The following is a 21,597-nucleotide window of genomic DNA, read 5'->3' on the forward strand; positions in this document are numbered from 1 at the left end:
TCAGTTCTTTGAGAGTCATTGATGTCATGAGGAGAAGGAGCAGAAGGAACAGAGAGGAATGCAATCAAGCATTTTCCTCCCATCTTCATAATTCAATGTCTTGTGCTAGAAACATCTTTGCTGAGTCATGGTGACACACAGTCAATTGTGGATGTGAGATTTGTGCATCCTTGTGATGAATGTCATTTTTTGTCTACATCCTCCCCTTGCTGGAGAATGGCATAGGCGATAGCTCTTTCATACCTGGCTGGGGTGCTAGTGTGTCTGTCTCTGAAAAACTGTTTTGGGCCTGCTTTTCTTAAATTTGGATCTTGTTACAACAATACCCTATAGCAGAATCTTGTAACTTTACATTCAGGGTTGATACACATATTTTACCAGGACAATAATGTTCAACAGATTATGAATTTTCAAATGATATCTCACAAGGCATACTTTGTACAAGATTTATCATAGTTTTCTAAAAGAGGTGAACATAATAATGTAGACCATCACAGTCCTGTAACCACACATCTGTTGGGTGATGGGGTATGGCCAGCACCTTTTTTTAGGTACCCATCTCTTTCTCTGCATTGTACAGGGAGCCTAGGCTTCTAACAAGAGTTTGTGGCTGCCATTATGCAGCAGGGTGCCTAAATTAGGCATTGCAATCATGAGTCCAAGTCCCCTTTATGGTTCTAACACTGCAATTCTCCAACCTCTTAGCATGTATGTAGCTCCATTGAAATTAATGGGACAACTCCTGTTTAAAACTAGGCATGTAGTTAAGCCACTTGTGAAATCAGGGCTTAATTCAGTGCCATTCTGGTCATGATGATAAAAACAAACAAAATGTCAAATATAGGTTTCTCTATTCCTTAAATTCTGTTCTTTTTGAAACTCCAGTCTGAGTTGCAGTTGGGGTAGTTTTGCCTTTCACACATTTAAATTACATGAGTGACATTGCTGTAGTCCACAGGGTTGAGAATGGAGGGGACAAATCACTCTAAAAAGGCATATCTTTTAAATGGCTGGGTAACAAACCTAGTATTTCCTAATTGGGTCTTGTGCTTCTCTCCCAGTGCATTATTTCTAGCAGTTATTTATACCCAGCTGCTTCTTCATGTGCATTTTTGGGTACTGCTTATTAACTGCTATTTTGAGCTCCTTGCTTTCTTCAGATGTGCAATTGATGTAAACATTATGGCAGCCCTGGGACTGTATATACAGCTAGATTGCTTTATAAATAAATAAATAAATAAATAAATAATCTAGATTAATAAAAAATAATTAAATTAAATAATTACTCAAGCAGACAGAGTCACCAATAGCTTAGACATATTTTTAGTGGCTTATATTTGACTGATCACAATGGAAGAGAAAAAATAAATGCCTAACTGGTCTCTAAACAATACAATTGTCTGAAAAGGAAAATCCTAGTGTTCTATTTTTCCACCCTCCACTCAGACCTCCCTCCCAGCTACCAGCATCCAAGGGGGAAAGGGGAACTGGCCTCAACAATTTGCAATTCAAAGGTAGTGTTATAAATTTATATTTTTGTCAGTGAGGTAATGGGTTGACTCTTAAGTGTTCAGATTTCATTGATTTACCCTTTAAATTACGTGGGGCATATTCTTCATGTTTTGCCTTGAAATGTTGGTTTGTGTGTACAACCAGCATGCAAGAAATCCAAAACTGAGTGTTTTGTAAATCCAATCAGAGTGTACTTGTGCTACAGCCTAACAAAACCTGTTGTGAACTCCAGCCTTCACATTCCCTGCTCTGTAGGCAGTATAAATCAACTTGTGTTATTCTGGAGATATTAGAAATAGATTTGGTTGTGCACTAAACACTGAGACTTGCGCCAATTGCCGCTAGCTGCAGGTGCACTGAAGGTATTAGCAAAAAGCTGCCATTCTTCATCAATTATAATGGGAATGGCAGCATTGCTTTTGTGGACATGGCTACTTCTGACAGCTAAGAGTGAAAAAAAATATTATATTCAGTGTGCTGTCTGGAATGCAAAACAGGACAAGAGTATGCCTTCCCAATTGTCTAGTATTCAAGATATTGATGGAGCCAGCAAGGTTGTGTTATTATCAGGGCGGCACAGCCATGAATGCATAAGGTAGAAACAGGCCTCTATAGGTAAAATATTTCTTCCTCATATTACTTATGTAGGAGTCAGTTTCCAGAGTATATCTTCAGAACTTATTATTGGTAATTTTTTCCTATAAAAGACAAACCCCACAAGGGCAATGTCAGCATCTCTCTTTACAGATGCACACGCTCACACGATGCTGGAGCTTTGCTAAAACTGTCAATGACAGGTCAGGGGAATGTGTTTTGAGACTGGGGTCTTCCTGATCTGAATTGCAATGTAGTACTGCAGTGAGTCATAAATCTACTCTCCAGGTTTTCTAAAGAGAAAAAAAAAACAAGGTAGGCAGATGTTGATTACGTTTTGCCTTAGTTCAGAAACGAAGAAGAACATTGTTTTGGATGTCAGGCAGCTATTTGAGGAAATATTGATGAGGAATATTGTTGCAAGTGTGAGGTTTCTGGGCTACCATTTCCCTTCTCCCACACTGCCCTTATGAAAAATATAAAAACTTAAAAACTAATGTACAACTGGCCTGATTTTCAAAGGTGCTGAGCACCTTCAGTTCCCAGCACTGTGGCAAACACACAAAATGTATACATGCAGAAAAAAGAAAAGGAGGACTTGTGGCATCTTAGAGACTAACAAATTTATTTGAGGAAGAGTTTTTACAAATGAGGTGATGGCATATCTTTTAAACCTTTAGTAGAGCCAGTTGCAGCTGAACCCATCACCCCCGCCAAAAACAAACAAACAAACAAAAAAACATATGTAAATAGCTGACAACAGAAGGTCCAATAGTACAGTCCTTATTCACAGTGATTTGTTGGGACTGGTCATGAGCATAATATTTACTAAAAGGTGTTGCTAATTGTTTGACTATACTCACAGTTCATTCTTAAAAATGTTCAAGAGACCAATTAACCAAACTTAGTCAAATTTATTGTCTGAATATAAAACAGTACCATATGAAAAGAAGACAAACATACCTTCCTTTGGGGGTGAAGCATATTTTTGCTGCATGTTCACCTTACCCAGAAAGTATGCTTTGAAGATATACATGTCAGTGAGTAGTATTTATAGTATGACTTTATAAGTTACAAAACTCTTTATGTTTCACTAAAATCCAACCCATGAGTTTGTACCTGTTGCTTAACTTGTTCTTATATCCGTTTTGGATGCTACATTCCAAACCAGCTGGTATACAGGAACACACCATTCATCCATCTTGGCTTTGACAGGCTTCCTAGTTTCTAATGCCAAAACTGACTTCAGCCTTGCAAAGTATTGTCAGATACTTGACATGGGTGAACAGAATTGGGGATAGCATAATACATTCAGTTAATGTGTGTGTGTGTGTGTAGGGCTGTCAATTAATCACAGTTAACTCATGCGATTAATTAAAAAAAATCACAATTAATTGCAGTTTTTAATTGCACTGATAAACAATAGGAAGCCAATTGAAATTTATTAAATATTATGGATATTTTTCTATATTTTCAAATATACTGATTTCAATTACAACACGAAATACAAAGTATACAGTACTCACTTAATTTTTTTTACAAATATTTGCACTGTAAAAATGACAAAAGAAATAGTATTTTTTTCAGTTCACCTCATACACATGCCTTAGTGCAATCTCTTCATTGTGAAAGTGCAGTTTACAAATGTAGATTATTTTTGTTACATAATTGCACTCAAAACCAAAGCAATGTAAAACTTTAGTGCCTACAAGTCCACTCAGTCCTACTTCTTGTGCAGCCAATCGCTAAGAGAAAGAAGTTTGTTTACATTTACGGGAGATAATGCTGCCTGATTCTTTTTTACAATGTCACCTAACAGTGAGAACAGATGTTCACATGGCACTTTTGCATCCAACATTGCAAGGTATTTACGTGCCACGTATGCTAAACATTAGTATTCCTCTTTCATGCTTTGGCCACCATTCCAGAGGACATGCTTCCATTCTGATGACACTCATTACAAAATAATGTGTGAATTAAATTTGGGACTGAACTCCTTGGGGAAGAATTGTATGTCTCCTCCACTGTTTTTTGCCTGCATTCTGCCATATAGTTCATGTTATAGCAGTTTTGTATGATGACCCAGCATGCTGGGTTTTTTTAAGAACACTTTCACTGCAGATTTGATAAAACGCAAAGAAGGTACCAATGAGAGCTTTCTAAATAGAGCTACAGCACTCAACACAAGATTAAAAATCTGAAGTCCCTTCCAAAGTCTGAGAGGGACGGGGTGTGGAGCATGCTTTCCGAAGTCTTAAATAGCAACACTCCAATGCGGAAATTACAGAACCCAAACCACCAAAAAAGAAAATCAACCTGCTGCTGGTGACATCTGACTCAGATGATGAAAATGAACATGTGTCAGTCTGCTCTGCTTTGGATCATTATCGAGCAGAACCCATCATCAGCATGGATGCATGTCCTCTGGAATGGTGGTTGAAGCATGATAGGACATATGAATCTTTAGCATATCTGGCACAGAAATATCTTGCAACCCCAGCTACAACAGTGCCATGCGAACGCATGTTGTAACTTTCAGATTACATTGTAAACAAGATGCGGGCAGCATTATCTCCTGTGAATGTAAACAAACTTGCTTGTCTGAGTGATTGGCTGAACAAGAAGTAGGACTGAGTGGACTCGTAGGCTCTAAAGTTTTACATTGTTTTATTTTTGAATGCAGTTATTTTTTTATACATAACTCTACATTTGTAAGTTCAACTTTCATGATAGAGATTGCACTAGAGTACTTGTATTAAGTGAATTGAAAAATACTATTTCTTTTATTTTTACAGTGCAAAATATTTGTAAAAATAAATATAAATTGAGCACAGTACACTTTTTATTCTGTGATGTAATTGAAATCAATATATTTGAAAATGTAGAAAACATCAAAAATATTTAAATAAATGGTATTCTATTATTGTATAACAGCACTATTAATCATGATTAATATTTTAATTGCTTGAGAGCCCCTAGTGTATCTCTGTGTGTGTGTGTGTGTTTGTATACATATATATATATATATATACACACACACACACACACACACAGATACACTAGGGCTGTCAAGCGATTACAAAAATTAAAAATTGATGTTGTATTAATACTATGCACATAATACCTAAGTATACTAGACCTAACATATATTGGCTAACAGTAATCATTACCCCATGAGTTAAGGTTGCAGAAACATGCCTTAAGAAACTAGAGGTATAATTACCACCTTATTATGTGAGCACCTTCCAGAAGTGCATTAAACAACGCGACCTCACATCTGCTACATAGTGTTTGTTAGATCATTCTCTCCCCAAGGAAGAAGCATGTGCAGTGGAGAGTCTTGTTTTCTTGGGGTTTTAGGTTTGTTTGTATATATGTTGCTATGCATTTATATTAGGAGAAGGGCAAGTAAAATAAATGTGCCATGAACTTTCAGTGGAAGGTACTGAAGTTTGTGGTGGTCCCTAGATCCTGGGGGATTCATTTCACTATCTTAGAGCAGCCCCCAAGAAAATTCTGTCTCCTGCACAGATTAACTTTACCCTTATTCTAGAGAGGTCCATTGTGCTAAAGGAGCAAAGTTGTCGAGCATGGTCTTCGTCCAAAATTTTTAAGCAACCTTTCAGATACCCTGAGCCCAGGCCATGGAACACTTTGAGCATAAGGTCTGAGACCCTGAACCTCATTCAAAATTATATGTGAAGCCCGTGCAGAGAGTGAAGGACAAGTTTGATGTGCTCATGGTAGCCTCTGTTACTAAGGAGATGCATTACAGCATTCTGTACTAGCCAGAATTTCCTAAGTGCTGAAGACTTCATGCCCAAGTATATCACATTGTTCTAGTCCAGTTAAGTGATGAAGTCATGATTAACTGAGGCCATATCCTCATCCTGTAGAACAGGATGAAGTCTTCTAGACCAGTGATTCTCAAAGCTGGTCTGCCGCTTGTTCAGGGAAAGCCTCTGGCGGGCCGGGCCAGTTTGTTTACCTGTCGCGTCTGCAGGTTCGGCTGATTGCAGCTCCCACTGACCGTGGTTCTCTGCTCTAGCCCAATGGGGGCTGCAGGAAGGGTGGCTAGCACATCCATTGGCCCGCGCTGCTTCCCGCAGCTCCCATTGGCCTGGAGCACCAAACCGCGGCCCAGTGGGAGCAGTGATCAGCCCATCCTGCGGACATGGCAGGTAAACAAACTGGCATGGCCCGCGAGGGGCTAGCCCTGAACAAACGGTGGACCGGCTTTGAGAACCACTGTTCTAGATAACTGGAGATGATAGAAAGCATTACTCATGGATGCTGCTATGTGAGAGTTTAGTGTCTGTGAAGAACCTAAGACTACTCCTAGACTGCAGACTGAATTGATCAGTTGTGGATGTGTACAGTCAACCAAAGGAGACTGCACTGTTGCTGCAAACTCTTCAAAATGCTTTCCCATCAGTATCACCCCTGACGTGCTCAGGACCAGCTTCAGCCAGCTGTTTTTCATCCATGAGCTGGATCTAAACAGTTGGCCATCTTTGTGCTAGTGGTATGGTTGTTTGTAGTAAAGGGTTGGTAGAGCTATGTGCCATCTGCATGTTCAGGGCACTTGAGTCCATGTTGTCTGATCAGTTAATCTAGTGGTTGCATATAGATGTTGAAAGGGACTGGACAGAGAATCGATGCTTCTGGAACACCACAATTGAGGGGTCTCATGGTGGAGAAGTATTTTCACATCACTGGTTGTTGGATGCATCTCTCCAGAATGGACTTAAGCCATTTTAGTGGATTACTCTGAACCCTTTCCACCTCTCTCAAGTGAGACAGAAGTATCTTTTGGTCAGCCATGTCAGATGTTTCAGAAAGGACCAACAGGATAAGAGTGGATGTCTATCTTATGATCGTTGAGAGGAGAGGAGATCATCTATCAGTGCCACTAAAGCAGTTTCAGTTCTGTATCCTGGCCAGAATCCAGACACTGCTTGATCTAGAATATTATCTTAAATTAGATGAGCTTTGGCTAGCTTCCATCAGGAATGGAAGATTTGACACTGGGTGGTAGCTGGCTAGAACCAATGTACCTAGGGTGTTTTTTTCAGCATTGGTCAGACTAATCCATTTTTGAAGGAGGAATGGAAGATTCCTATAAGATATGTCTTGTAGAGGAACCCCTTCTCTTATAAGTGAATACTGTCAAAGCCCTTACATGGACCCTTTTGCGCTGCAAGGCATAGAGAGTTTGGCCCACCTCAGTAATTGTGGCCCTTAAAGTCATGTGGCCTTCAATGCGTTAAAGGTGAGCTGTGTAAACAAAGCCATATGGAGAGAAGCAACCTGAGATGTGCTATGGGCTCAGGTAGAAACTACTGGTGAGAAAAGGCTTGGAAATTAGCCCTTTTTTATGCAGTTGTTATTTTTTTTATTTTTAGAGACTTATTTCTGTGGTAACTGAGTAACTTTAAATAATAGGAGATTTGAACACTTTATTAGTCCTGTGTCCTCATTTTCTTCCGTAAAAGAAATAATATTTTTTTTCTGATCCAAGTGAACTTACTTCTAAATGCTGTGGCCTTACAATTTTCAGATACCTTTTCATTTTTGTGGAATATCGCCCAGCAAATAAAGAGATCAACAGGTATTTTCAGGTGGTTAGCAGTATGTTTAAAAAAAAAATCACATGCAAGGTAAACCACCCCAGTTTTGTGCTATGATGTAAATGCTTCTCATTATTGTGTACAAGTATTTGCTACAATGTAATGCTTTTCCAGATGCACAAATGCCCATGCTATTTCCACAATGAGCTTTGTGACACACATGGCTACAGTAGTACTGTAGTGGACTAGATTGTACCAAGAGTTAGTGCACTAGCCTTTCACTTCTGGAGACTTTGGTTCAATTGTGATTTAGGGCAAAAGTTTCTGTGTGTTTATGGCTCAATACTTATAGGTGTTGAGCAGTCTGGCCTGATCTAGTGAATCACTTTAAAACATACCTCACTTTAAGCATATGAGTAGTCCCCTAGTACTTGTAGCACTGAACATTTAATTTTTAGAATTATTTGTGGCCATAGTATCAGACAGTATCAGCATTCTGCTCCCTGGGTGGGCCAAGGGCTAGAAATGCTGCAGAGTCAAACTGTGTGAGATACTTCTCCGAGCACCTACTTTATTTGCATTAATCTTGATTTTAGCTTCTGTTTCAAGGTCCTTATTTCCATGAGCATCCACTTTACAATACACAATCATGGGCTTTCTATGTATAAGTTCTCCTAGCCATCCTAATATCATCCTCGCGAACTTTTACAGTACTTTTCTCTATCTTTGGTCAGGATGGTTTAAGCCATGGGTCATGATCCTGTTTCATTTGGAATCAACAGCAAAATTTCTGTTAACTCCAATGGGAGCAAGATCTAGGCTAATGGGTTTTATGTCTGAAGCAACCATCTGAAATACACTAGTCCTCCAATGTCATTTGCTGTCACTTTAAAATAAAAATACTCCTGATGAACCATTAGAATGTCAATTTTCTTAAGCCTTTAAAGTTATTTAGCATTTCATAGCCTTTAGCCTTTTTCCACCCTTAAAAAGAAAAAAAAACAAACAAGGGCTTAGGCATATCAGTCTGTTTCCCTGTATTTTACAATCTCTAAAACAAAGATTTCCAAATTACAGATCAAATATTAATGATATAAAACTTCATTTTATTCTGAATATAGTCTGACATAGATACAGTGGAAGAAATTATAGTTTGTTTATTTTGGCCCTTTTATTATGTTTGTGTATTAATAAAGACATAAAAATAAAATTATATTTTTATTAAAATGCCTGGGGATGTAATAAATTTAACTCTCCATCACTGCTTAGTAGACAATGAATATTTGCTGCTATATTGTACTGTATTATTTAGTGGAGAAATAACTAAGTTATAAAGGCTGCTTTTATATTTTTTTTTTATGCTTTACTATAAAACAGTACATTTATTAGTCAGGCAGAATAGGCAATTCTCAATAACATGAGAAAAGATGAGAAACTAGTTTCAAAAAAACCTGTTCATAATACTGAACATGTATGTGTGTAGTTGAAGAACCAGTGAAGCCACATAAGAAAAAAATAAGCCAGAAATGACCTCTCTGAAAAACACACACTATACATGTTCTCAAGTTTGTTTTTTGGGGAGTTGGCAGGTGAATTAATAATGTCTAGATATTATTTTTCAAAACCAACACACACTACTGTTGGGATTCCCAGGCCTACCTGCATCTAATTGCCTGGGAAAAACACGACTAAGTGTTTGCCTTAATAAAACAGTTTATTATTCACCAGTTTTACCTTATTTTGAATAATTTATCTGGTGTGTGTATGGAGAGAGTATGTGAGAAAGAATTTAAGGTAACATATTTAGGCATCTAAAATTAATACTTGGGCACCAAATTAAGCTGCATGATTCTTCAGAGGTTATGACTTCCATTATGCAACTTCCATTTCCTTTGAAACTCATGGTACTTTTATTTAGATTCCTAAACATGGGTATGAATTTAGGATCCTAACTTTGAGCACCCATCTTTGAAAATGTTGGTCTTAATCCCTTCAAGAGAGAACAGGTTTCAGCAACAGGTTCTTTTTCAGGGAAAACCATTTTTATTGGTGCTTCCTTTATCAGCAGTCCTATCAATATTTCACAGCCCTGGCCAGTTTTCTAACAGTCTCAAATATTTTTTCCAGCAGAAAGCTTTTGTTTAACATGATACAACTTTTAGCAATGTTAAAGTTTAGGACCTCCAGGGATTGCATCTAATTTCAGCTGGGTTCACTCTGGTCTCTTTTTATTTAATACTTATATGTATAAAGCCTCGTTCATGTGGCAAAGATAAATGAGCAGGTGAAGTGGCATGGCCACCTTTTTTTATCTGTAGTGATAGTCGAAGGAAAAAATATGAAAATAACCAACTGTGTCCAATAAAATCTGTTTAATCTAATTTAGGACCAAAACACTGAAATGCAATCATAATTGTATGGTTAACTCATGGCATCACTGCAGGACAAAGTTAAGGTTGTTTGGTGTCTTAATAGGGCATTTCTTACCAAAGTATAAATTTAACCCTCCTTCACTCCAAAGTACATTTAATAACAACTGCTAAATTTCTTGGGTTTTTACTGCTTGGTTTGTTGACAATTGCAACATCACTGAATTGTTTTTATCCTTCAGTGTCACTGATACATACATTCAACCTTCAATCCACCATATCATACCATACCATAGGTTTTTGGGGGAATTGTTTTTGTTTGTTTGTTTGTTTGTCTGGGAATATATAGTTAGGTTCCAGTCTGATTCCCATTTTCTTCAGTAGGCATTGGATTGAGCCCTTAAACAATGTTATACTGTTGTATCCTAAAAAAAATGAAAAGGAGTACTGCCATAAGTCCTCCTTTTCTTTTTGCGAATACAGACTAACACGGCTGCAACTCTGAAACCTGTGGTATCCTAGTGAATCTTATGACTCTTTTGTGCTGGACTTTCTTTTCTTTCAGATCACTATTAAATTAAATACTATTCTGCATGTACTGTAATAGCTAGGCATAATGGGTTGAGTTAAAGGCAGAGTTTGCACTCTATTAACTCCAAATTTCTTTATTTTTTATGAGTTTGTATCTCAAGTGTAATGTTGTATAAGGACAATAGGCCCTAATCATCCTTGGTGTCACTCGATTAACTTACAGACATGGAATATGAATGTGAGACAACATTTTGTGTGTAATCCAACAAATACAAGACCAAATTCTTACTCAGGCAAAAGGCTCATGAAGTCTACACAAATTTTGCCTAAGTAAGAACAATGTAAAGACTGCAAGACTTGTCCCATGTAATAGTGGGGTCCCACAGAGGTCTGTCCTGGGTCTGGAACTATTCAACATTTTCATTAATGACTTAGCTAATGTAGTGGACAATATGTGTATAAATAATACATCAAATACATGATGAGAATAACATCAAACTGGGAGGGATTGCTGGCACTTTGGAAGATAGCATTATAATTCAAAATGACCTTGACAAATCAGAGAATTGGTCTGCAATCAACAAGGTAAAATTCAATAAAGACAAGTGGGAAGGAAAAATCACATGTACAAATATAAATTGGGGAATAGCTGGCTAGGCAGTAATGCTGCAGAGACGGATCTGTGGGTTATAGTGGATTACAAACTGAAGATGAGCCAACAATGTGATGCAACTGTGAAAAGGGCCAACATCATTCAGCATTAACAGGAGTGTCATACAAAAGACACAGGAGGTAATTGTCCCACTCTACTAGACATTGGTGAGCCCTTAGTCGGAGTATTTTGTCCAGTTTTGAAGACCACACCTTAAGAAAGATGTGGACAAAATGGAGAGAGTCCAGGGGAGAACAACAAAAATGATAAAAGGTTTAGAAAACCTGACCTAAGAGGGAAGGTTAAGAAAACTCTGGCTATTTTTAGTCTTCAGAAAAGAGGACAGAGGGAGGATCTGATAACAATCTTCAAATACGTTAAGGACTGTGTCAAGGTTCCTCCCCCACTCTGAACTCTAGGGTACAGATGTGGGGACCTGCATGAAAAACCTCCTAAGCTTATCTTTACCAGCTTAGGTCAAAACTTCCCCAAGGTACAAAATATTCCACCTGTTGTCCTTGGATTGGCCGCTACCACCACCAAACTAATACTGGTTACTGGGGAAGAGCTGTTTGGATGCGTCTTTCCCCCCAAAATACTTCCCAAAACCTTGCACCCCACTTCCTGGACAAGGTTTGGTAAAAAGCCTCACCAATTTGCCTAGGTGACTACAGACCCAAACCCTTGGATCTGAGAACAATGAAAAAGCATTCAGTTTTCTTACAAGAAGACTTTTAATAAAAATAGAAGTAAATAGAAATAAAGAAATCCCCCCTGTAAAATCAGGATGGTAGATATCTTACAGGCTAATTAGATTAAAAAAAACATAGAGAACCCCTCTAGGCAAAACCTTAAGTTACAAAAAAGATACACAGACAGAAATAGTTATTCTATTCAGCACAATTATTTTCTCAGCCATTTAAAGAAATCATAATCTAACACATACCTAGCTAGATTACTTACTAAAAGTTCTAAGACTCCATTCCTGGTCTATCCCCGGCAGAAACCAGCATGCATGCATGCATGCATGCATGCATACATACATACATACATACATACATACAGACAGACAGACAGACAGACAGACCCTTTGTTTCTCTCCCTCCTCCCAGCTTTTGAAAGTATCTTGTCTCCTCATTGGTCATTTTGGTCAGGTGCCAGCGAGGTTACCTTTAGCTTCTTAACCCTTTACAGGTGACAGGAGCTTTCCCCTGGCCAGGAGGGATTTCAAAGGGGTTTACCCTTCCCTTTATATTTATGACAGACTGTTATAAAGAGGATCAATTTTTCTCCATGTCCACTGAAGCTATGATGTGATGTAATGGACTTAATCTGCAGTACGGGAGATTTAGGTTAGGTATTAGGAAAAAAATATGCTAACTATAAGGGTAATTAAGCTCTGGAATAGGCTTCCAAGGGAGATTGTGGAATCCTGGTCACTGGAGGTTTTTAAAAAACAGCTTGGACAAACATCTGCCAGGGACAGTCTAGGTATATTTGGTCCTGCCTCAGTGCAGTAGTAGATGAAGTAGATGACCTTTTGAGGTCCCTTTCAGCCCTACATTCTTTGATTCTATGAATGTACCTGATCACAGTCTGCCTTGATTTTTATGAGTATAAACTAAGGAAAACTAGCATATCTGAAGCTGTGCTATAAAGTACAGCATAATTAAATCTATCTTATGAACTGAGCACCTAATGATTAAAAATAATACCAATGATGGTGATAATTATAGATGTTGTGCTATAGTTGTAAAGGCTAGAAATGAAGTGTTACTGATTAACTAAATCAGCACCAGTAATTTTTTTGATGAAATGTCTTGAAGTAAAATCAGATTTATGATTTATTTTTCTTCTTTGCAGCTAGAGTGTATCAGCTAGTATTGATTTTAAATTTCAAGCTCAATACAGTATTAGGTGTTAGAATTTCAGCTAAAGGGGAAAAAAAATCCTGGGGAATGGATCAATGTTATGTGCTATTTTCAAGGTGTATATGAGCTGAATTGAACCAGAGTTTCTAAATATTAACCTGTAAATAGAGCATCAGGTGTATTTTCGAATGCAAGAGATTACATTTCTGGTATTTTGAGCTCCAGAGTGCACGAAGCAATCCAGAAATTTTATCTATGTAATACACTGGCAAAATGTGCCTGTTCTGGTAGCCAGCCAACTAGATGATAACAATCTATTACTACTACCAGCTAAAGGAGTTATTCATTTAGCTCAACTATTAGAGGGCTATGCTGTAGTGCTTGAAGGCCCCCTGAGTTCAAACCTTTCTGATAATACATATGAGGGGGCCGTTATGGCCAAGATTTTCAAAAACAAGAGCCTAAAGGTAAGCTAAAAGTATTGGTTGATTTCAGCGGGACCTGCTTAGTGCCCAACACTTTTGAAAATCAGCTGATATGCAGTCAGAAGCCCAATGTAATTCACCACTTTTGAAAAATTGGATGTACCTCTCCAGCTGGGGTATGAGGAGAATGCTGTTCACTCCGGGGTAAAAATTCAAGGTAGGCCCCTACTGTTTTGTTAATGTCAGAAAAGAGCTTTGTTCTGTTACTTCAGATACTCTTGCTGCCTACAAGGGGTAGATAGTCTCCTACTTCTCTTAAAACATGCTATTGACGTCTGACATGGGCTTCCCAACTCCTTTTCTCTTCCCCTCACAACAGCAACCAACCTAAAATGTAGGGGACAGTGTGGAGGGAATGGGTTTAAAGGACGAGATCTGTTTGGGGAGAAAGAGCCTGGAGGACCAGCCAAGCTTTTAGTAAGAATACAAATTTTGGGATGTTTATTTAAATCAAAACTCTAAAGCACCCAACTCTCATTCAAACCTCAGGATTCAAAGAATCAGATGATTGGGTTTAGTGTTTGAGATAGGAACAAAAAACAGCTGTATGGGAAAAGAAAGTAGCAGAAGAATGAGAGTGTTCAGGACAGGACAAGGGGGAAAATGACAATGACGCAAAGAAACATTCCCTCAGGCAAAGAATGCAATAAACTGGACTTTTATGGTGGAAAGATAGTAAGATACTGTGAGGTGGGGAGGATATGTGGATGGATAGATAGACATAAGGGCATTTTTCAAGATAAAAGCTTCCATATTCCTTTGGCAATTAGGGCTGTATGTGGGTTGTAGTTACTTGTATTTGTGTTTATTTGTATAAGTAGTTGGGGTTTGTTTTTTACTATCTTCTTTAATGGGTCAGAGAATACTTAAAGTCATATAGATCACACTTTTACTAGCCCTGTAAATTAATTCCTGAGCATCTCCCCACAAAAAAGTCCATAGAAACTGTAAACTCTAATTGAAATACTGACACATCCCAAGCTTATCTAAATATTTGTGTTTAGTCGAGTTCCTATGGGACCCAAATGCACAGCCTTTTTACCCAATCCCCTGAGCCATCAAGTCCTCAACCAGTACAACTTAATACATAGTATATATTTATCCCATAGGTTATGCCCTGGTTTGGTATCAAGATTTATGACTGTGGCTGGATTGAGGATGTGAATTAATGTTCTAGTGTATTGTGGGTAACCTGGGTTGTGTTATGTTTTTTTTGGCGCTCCTGTTAGTGTAATTAAGCAGTATGAGGAAAATCTTGCCTTTTCCTCTGCAGTGCTTGGCAGAAGAACCAGTGAAGTTCTACTTTTCAAGGTGGGCGTTGAGGAGCATGATTCAAGAGGCACCATGAAGGATATATTATGAAATCCCTACGCTTTCCCCTTCCGTAGTACAGAATTCAGCTTTGTTGGGGGTCCCTGCATTCCAGCAAGTGCTGACAGGGTTGGGACTGGCAGATCCCCTGCTACATAGACCCTTCTATTTTCACCCTCTTGTAGTGAGAGTCCATGGAAGGTTTTGTATGTATTGAAAAACATGCTCCCATTATCCTGGCAAAGAGAGAGAACCTCCATACTCAATGCTACTCCCCTACCCCCCAATAGAGCTACATAGCACACATTCTGTTATCTTGATTTTGTATTAGATGAGAAGTTTAGGCATAAATGTCTGAGTATGCAGTGCTTCCATAATCGTTATATTGAACTATGACTTTGATCTTCTGTGGCACCTCGTGGCCTCTAAAATGTGACATTCCCCATCCTTCAGGAAATCAAAGACTAACCTCAAGCTACTTCTGAAATGAGTCCAGATGATCTCTGCAGTAATATTTTATTTCCCGCAGCCCTAATCTTTCTTTTCATTTAAAAGTTGACTCTAACTAAATGTGCCCTCACCTTGTAAACCTGACCCACATTATTTTAAAACTGGTCTTGCTAATCAAATAGCTTTTCATGAACTCTCACGTTCCCCCATGGTCATCAGTGTAGTACAAGAAATCTCCAGTGGCACCTTAACATTTTGCTTTGGCCAATGACCATCTGTAACTGGAGAAACTCTACAATACTATCCAACAAGCAGTCAATTTATTTTCACTATCCATTCCAATTCCTCCAGTGGTGCTGGGAATAGAAAGCAGAGATGTGTAGGAGAGTTTAAAAAAATCACCTCAAACTTTTTCCTTGACTGTATTGGAGTATTTTTCACTATCAGATCATCTGCTTATTTTTTAAAAAAATAAACATTGACATGCACATCACTGTTAATGCTAGTACAATGATGATGCTTAAAAACTTCCCAATTGCCTTTATAGCTAATAATTTTGCAGTATTTGCAGTATTCCTTGAGTATTGTCAAGGGAATGCCAGATGTTCTCAAACTTGCTGTAGTATGCACCCCATTCTAACAGAAAGACTGCCTGATGGACCACCATGTACTACTTCTCAATGTGACACAGAGGGGAAATGGAGTAAGCCTACTCTATGAATACCCCTATATGTATGGATATAAGGCAGACTATCTTACTGTAAAGTTTCTATCAACACACCTGGTACAAGTGTCAGATAGAGCTATATAAAAACAAATACTTTATTTCTGAAGTGTTCCTACCTGAAGAAGACCAAGGCAGGTAGATGAAACAAAACTCAAGCCTTGATTTCAAAACCAACTTAGTGAATAAAATATGTTTTCATTCTAAAATGTACAGACTCCTTTTTGGACATGTATTCTAGCACTAGAAAGTTTTCTTCTAGGAGGCCGTAGTATAATTCCCATGGTAGTTCGTGGTCTGTCTGCAGGCAGATCAGGTGGCTGCTTGCCTACGTACTGGTTTCAAGGCCAGTTTATACATTTTACTTTGCAAATGCCAGTTGTGTGCAGAAATGTTGGTTTTGCACATGCCATGAGCCGTATCTAGCTTTCAACATGCAGTTTAGGCACCCACTTTCTAGATCTGGCACTATATTTTCACCAGTGTCCATTTAATGTGTGAAGGGAAGATTTTTGTAACTAAATAAATAAGCCTCTTCAAAGGTCTGATGCTACTGGTAATGGCAAAATTCCAATGGCAGGAGCAGGATTAGGCCCCCAGCACTTTTAATATGTCTTTTCAGGTTTGGAGAAATGTTCTTATTATTGTAAGTGAGGTCTTTAGACCCAATATTATTCATAAACATCACTGTAGTATCCCTGTTACTAGAAACAAGGATGACAGATGACACTAAAGTGCTTGATACCCCACTAAGTTGGAAATCAGAGTTTCGCTGGTGAGCCGATATCCAAAAGTAAGCAATATTTGTGGCTGTGTTACTAAACCTATGAACAAAAAGGAAGAGGTCCAAATACTCAATCTTGTCTAAAATTAAGCGCCTATATCCAAATGTAGACACCTAAATATGTGGCCTGTTTTTTTTTCATAGAATCATGTACTTTAAAGTACGAAGGGACCATTATGATTCTCTAGTCTGACCTCCTGCACAACACAGGCCACAGAATCTCACCCACCCACTCCTGTAACAAACTCCTAACCTATGTCTGAGCTATTGAAGTCCTCAAATCGTGGTTTAAAGACTTCAGGGTGCAGAGAATCCTCCAGCAAGTGACCTGTGCCCCATACTACAGAGGAAGGTGAAAAACCCCAAGGGCCACTGCCAATCTGCCCTGGAGGAAAATTCCTTCCCGCCCCCAAATATGGGCGATCAGCTAAGCCCAGAGCATGTGGGCAAGACTCACCAGCCAGACACCCAGGAAAGAATTCTCTGTAGGACCTCAGATCCCACCCCATCTAACATCCCATCAGGAAGATCTACCGCTAATAATTGAAGATCAATTAATTGCCAGAATTAGGCTATCCCATCATATCATCCCTTCCATAAACTTATTATGCTTAGTCTTGAAGCCAGATAGGTCTTTTGCCCCCACTGCTCCCGTTGGAAGGCTGTTCCAGAACTTCACTCCTCTGATGGTTAGAAACTTTCGTCTAATTTCAAGTCTAAACTTCCTGATGGCCAGTTTATATCCATTTGTTCTTGTGCCCACATTGGTACTGAGCTTAAATAATTCCTCTCCCTCCCTGGTATTTATCCCTCTGATATATTTATAGAGCGCAATCATCTCAGCCTTCTTTTGGTTAGGCTAAACAAGCCAAGCTCTTTGAGTCTCCTTTTATAAGACAGGTTTTCCATTCCTTGGATCATCCTAGTAGCCCTTCTCTGCACCTGTTCCAGTTTGAATTAATCTTTCTTAAACATGGGAGACCAGAACTGCACACAGTATTCCAGATGAGGTCTCACCAGTGCCTTGTATAATGGTACTAACACCTCCTTATCTCTTCTGGAAATACCCTGCCTGATGCATCCCAAGACCGCATTAGCTTTTTCCACGGCCCTATCACATTGGCAGCTCATAGTCATCCTGTGATCAACCAATACTCTGTTACTTCCAACTGATGCATCCCCAGTTTATAACAAAAAATCTTGTTATTAATCCCTAAATGCATGACCTTGCACTTTTCACTATTAAATTTCATCCTATTACTATTACTCCAGTTTACAAGTTCATCCAGATCTTCCTGAATGATATCCCAGTCCTTCTATGTATTGGCAATACCTCCCAGCTTTGTGTCATCCACAAACTTTATTTGCACATTCCCATTTTTTGTGCCAAGGTCAGTAATAAAAAGATTAAATAAGATTGGTCCCAAAACCGATCTCTGAGGAACTCCACTAGTAACCTCCCTCCAGCCTGACAGTTCACCATTCAGTAGAACCCGTTGTAGATTCCCCTTTAACCAGTTCCTTATCCACCTTTCAGTTTTCATATTCAAATTTCATATTGATCCCCATCTTTTTCCAATTTACCTAATAATTCCCTCACATGAATGTCAGCAAACTCTGCTGATGATTTTGGTTTGCAAAGTGTTGGGACTCCCAGGTTGCACTTGGAGTTTGGTGTTTATGCAGATTCAAACCCTCAAAGCCAGACTGGTAAACTGCATGGTCCCCAGTGAGTGTTGTAAAACTGTCAAAACACACAAGAATACCCTCCCTCCAAAAGGGCATAGGTGGGCTCCCCTTGCCTTTAGACATCTCTTGAAGGGGAAATGGATTATCCTATTACTCCCACACATATTTACATATCTAAGGGTGGGCAACTGGCCTGCTTTCCCTCACAACACCCCTCCTCTCCAACTTGCTGGTAAGTGTATTCTGAAGCATGGGTGCCTGCCCACCTTCTCTTCCCTTCCCCGTCTGCTGCAACTGCTACTTACATTTATGTCAGTGTTTAAGTCTGAAACATTACATTGTTCTTGCCCTGTTTCCAAAGAAGCAGGAGTTACAGCAAATGCCTTCATCAAAAGGGGCTAAGCTATACAATATGTCAGCAATATTCTGATCTTTGTTTTCTTTTGGAAATTAAAACATCTGCATTTTTTTTCTAGGTGCATATGTACTTCAGGTTAAAGCTACAGATGCTGATGATCCTACATATGGAAACAGTGCCAGAGTGGTTTATAGTATTCTTCAGGGGCAACCATACTTCTCCATTGATCCTAAGACAGGTAAATGTTTCATCAGCAACAATATTATATTGCCCTTTCAAACATTTAAACTTTGATTAAACATCGAAGTGGGCATTATTATTGGCGTGTTTAGAAATAAATACCTAATGCTCCGATACACCCAAAGGCCAATACATCGTCATACATTTGCTTTGTGCGCAGACTGGGTTTTGAATAAATTGCAACCTGCCATATAGTTTGGAATGCCTAAAGTATGTATGTGTTGAAGAGGTCTTTCCTGGTGCACTGTTACTTCCATGTTGTTAAGATTACTTCTGTCTTTAAGTGCTGTTCAGTTGTGTGTTCTCTCTTTTTTTTTCCTGGATGTTTTGACTCCAAATCTCAAGTCTTCATCCTGTTGACTCAATTTGCAGTCTGATTGCCTAGAATGAAGAATACTCTAGCAAAAAGAAAAGGAGTCCTTGTGGCACCTTAGAGACTAACCAATTTATTTGAGCATAAGCTTTTGTGAGCTACAGCTCACTTCATCGGATGCTGTAGCTCACGAAAGCTTATGCTCAAATAAATTGGTTAGTCTCTAAGGTGCCACAAGGACTCCTTTTCTTTTTGTGAATACAGACTAACACGGCTGTTACTCCGAATACTCTAGCAGTAATTCTTGTGTTGCATGTTTTTTAACTTGAGAATGTGGACAGCTGATTGGTCCCTGCCCTCTTCTTTTGCTAGGGCACAGGATGTTGGTCTGAGGTTGTTAGATGTGTTGTCAGAGAAGAAATATTTTATCGTGCCCTACATTTTTAAATGCCATTCCTGTTTCTATATTTAATAATTCAGTGAACCTAGAATGTACACACTAAATGCTACAAACTATATCTTGAACTTGCAAGGAATAGTCACCCATATGCCCTTTTCAACAAATGGAATTTCTTCTCCCAGTGAAGCTGTACTTGAATGTCAGATGGCATGTTAAAGACTTTCTCACAGATGAATCAATAATTGGAGATGGGAGATGCACAACACTGTTAGTGCAGAATCTCCAAAGGGCACGTTCCTCTGTCACATGCTCCATTTAGCAGTAGATCATATTGCAGGCTGGCTCGACGACTCTACTTTGAAAATCAAAATCTGACTTTTTCAGACACCTGAAAAAAAATCTTAATCTTAATGCTTCTTTTTGGATTAAATCTTGTGGGAAATGGAGAGGAATTTAAAAGTGAACTGAAAAGCTTTAACCGGCCACAAGCTGAATTCAGGTATCTATATTTCTCATGTAACACCTGATTATATCCCCACCAGCATTCCCTGCATTGTTTTAGATCTTTGGGGGTATTTGCTGCCTTTTGTTACTCAGTATTGAGTGGAGCAGATGGGGAAAGCTTACATAAGAAGAGCCCAGGAAAGTCATGCAGAGGGGAAACCCCATATATCACACATACCCTATCAACCCCTCTGAACATGCTACTCAAGTGGAACTAATATCAGAAATGAGCATATAGATTAATGCTACTCTGAGCAACATTAACTTGCAATATACAAGGGTACATGAAAGCCATTAGAGGGGTTATATTCACACCAAGAGAACTGCTCACATTAGTATTAACTCATGAACTTCGTTACAAGATCAGGCGCAGAGGCTCACATACTCAAAGTTGTTCCATGTGGACAGATCCCCGACTCTCCATTAAGATCACTGGAGATCATCCAGGTGCAGGGCCTATCTGCATAGAACTCATGATAGGATTGGGCCCTGAGCTTATACTTGTTGGTCTTTTGGCAACCCCAGGGACATTGTATGTCGGTTCACATTCACTATCTGTATTCCTTGCAAACAAACAAACAAACAAACAAACAAACCCTTTTAATATTATTCAATTCTGCAGCCCTCTTGGTTAACGCTAAAAGATTTAAAATGGTAAAAGCTGGGAACATTCAGTTCAGTACTGAATCCATGTAGATCTAGCATTACAATAAGCCTTGATTTCAAAATTCTAATATTTTTTGTGAAGAGGAAGAAGAAATGCAATGGGTTCTTTCCTGTTAATCATTATTCCATATAATGAATTGCTCTAGTGAGATTCTTAAATGTGCTCTCTGAAACATCCATATAAACACATGCTTTTTTATAGAAAATGTTGTTTTTCATGTTTATTTAGTCTTTTAATATAGAGTGCAAAGTGAATGAAAATATTGCCATTGGACTATTTTTGACATTTACATTATTCTTATTGATTTTTTATTGGAGACAGAGATCTCTTATTGGAAAAGCTACAGAATGCTTCCAACTTCCAGACAGGAAAAGCAGTGGGTGATTAGGAAGTTCACTGCTAGAGTGACAACCAATTGTTTATGTACTGTAATCCATTAGGAAGATTTTTAACAGATTTAAAGCTAACCAATGCTATCTTAAAACATAATGTAAAAATCAAGGTGAACTGCACCTCGTGTTCATGAAATATTCTCTGCTTGTTTCTTTGAGTGCTGAACACATCAATTTTATT

At 38.6% G+C, this 21,597-nt stretch overlaps 1 protein-coding gene across 1 annotated transcript in view; it reads left to right on the plus strand.

Moving 5' to 3' along the window:
• The window catches only part of CDH12 (cadherin 12), a 206,596-nt gene that overhangs the window by 102,245 nt on the left and 82,754 nt on the right, over positions 1-21,597 (plus strand). Inside the window, exon 3 of the mRNA XM_073329466.1 lies at positions 19,019-19,138. Coding sequence (XP_073185567.1) covers positions 19,019-19,138 — 120 coding nt within the window. The remainder of the gene's footprint in view (positions 1-19,018; positions 19,139-21,597) is intronic.

This window comes from Lepidochelys kempii, chromosome 2 (genome assembly GCF_965140285.1).
Source record: "Lepidochelys kempii isolate rLepKem1 chromosome 2, rLepKem1.hap1, whole genome shotgun sequence".
NCBI lineage: Eukaryota > Metazoa > Chordata > Testudines > Cheloniidae > Lepidochelys > Lepidochelys kempii.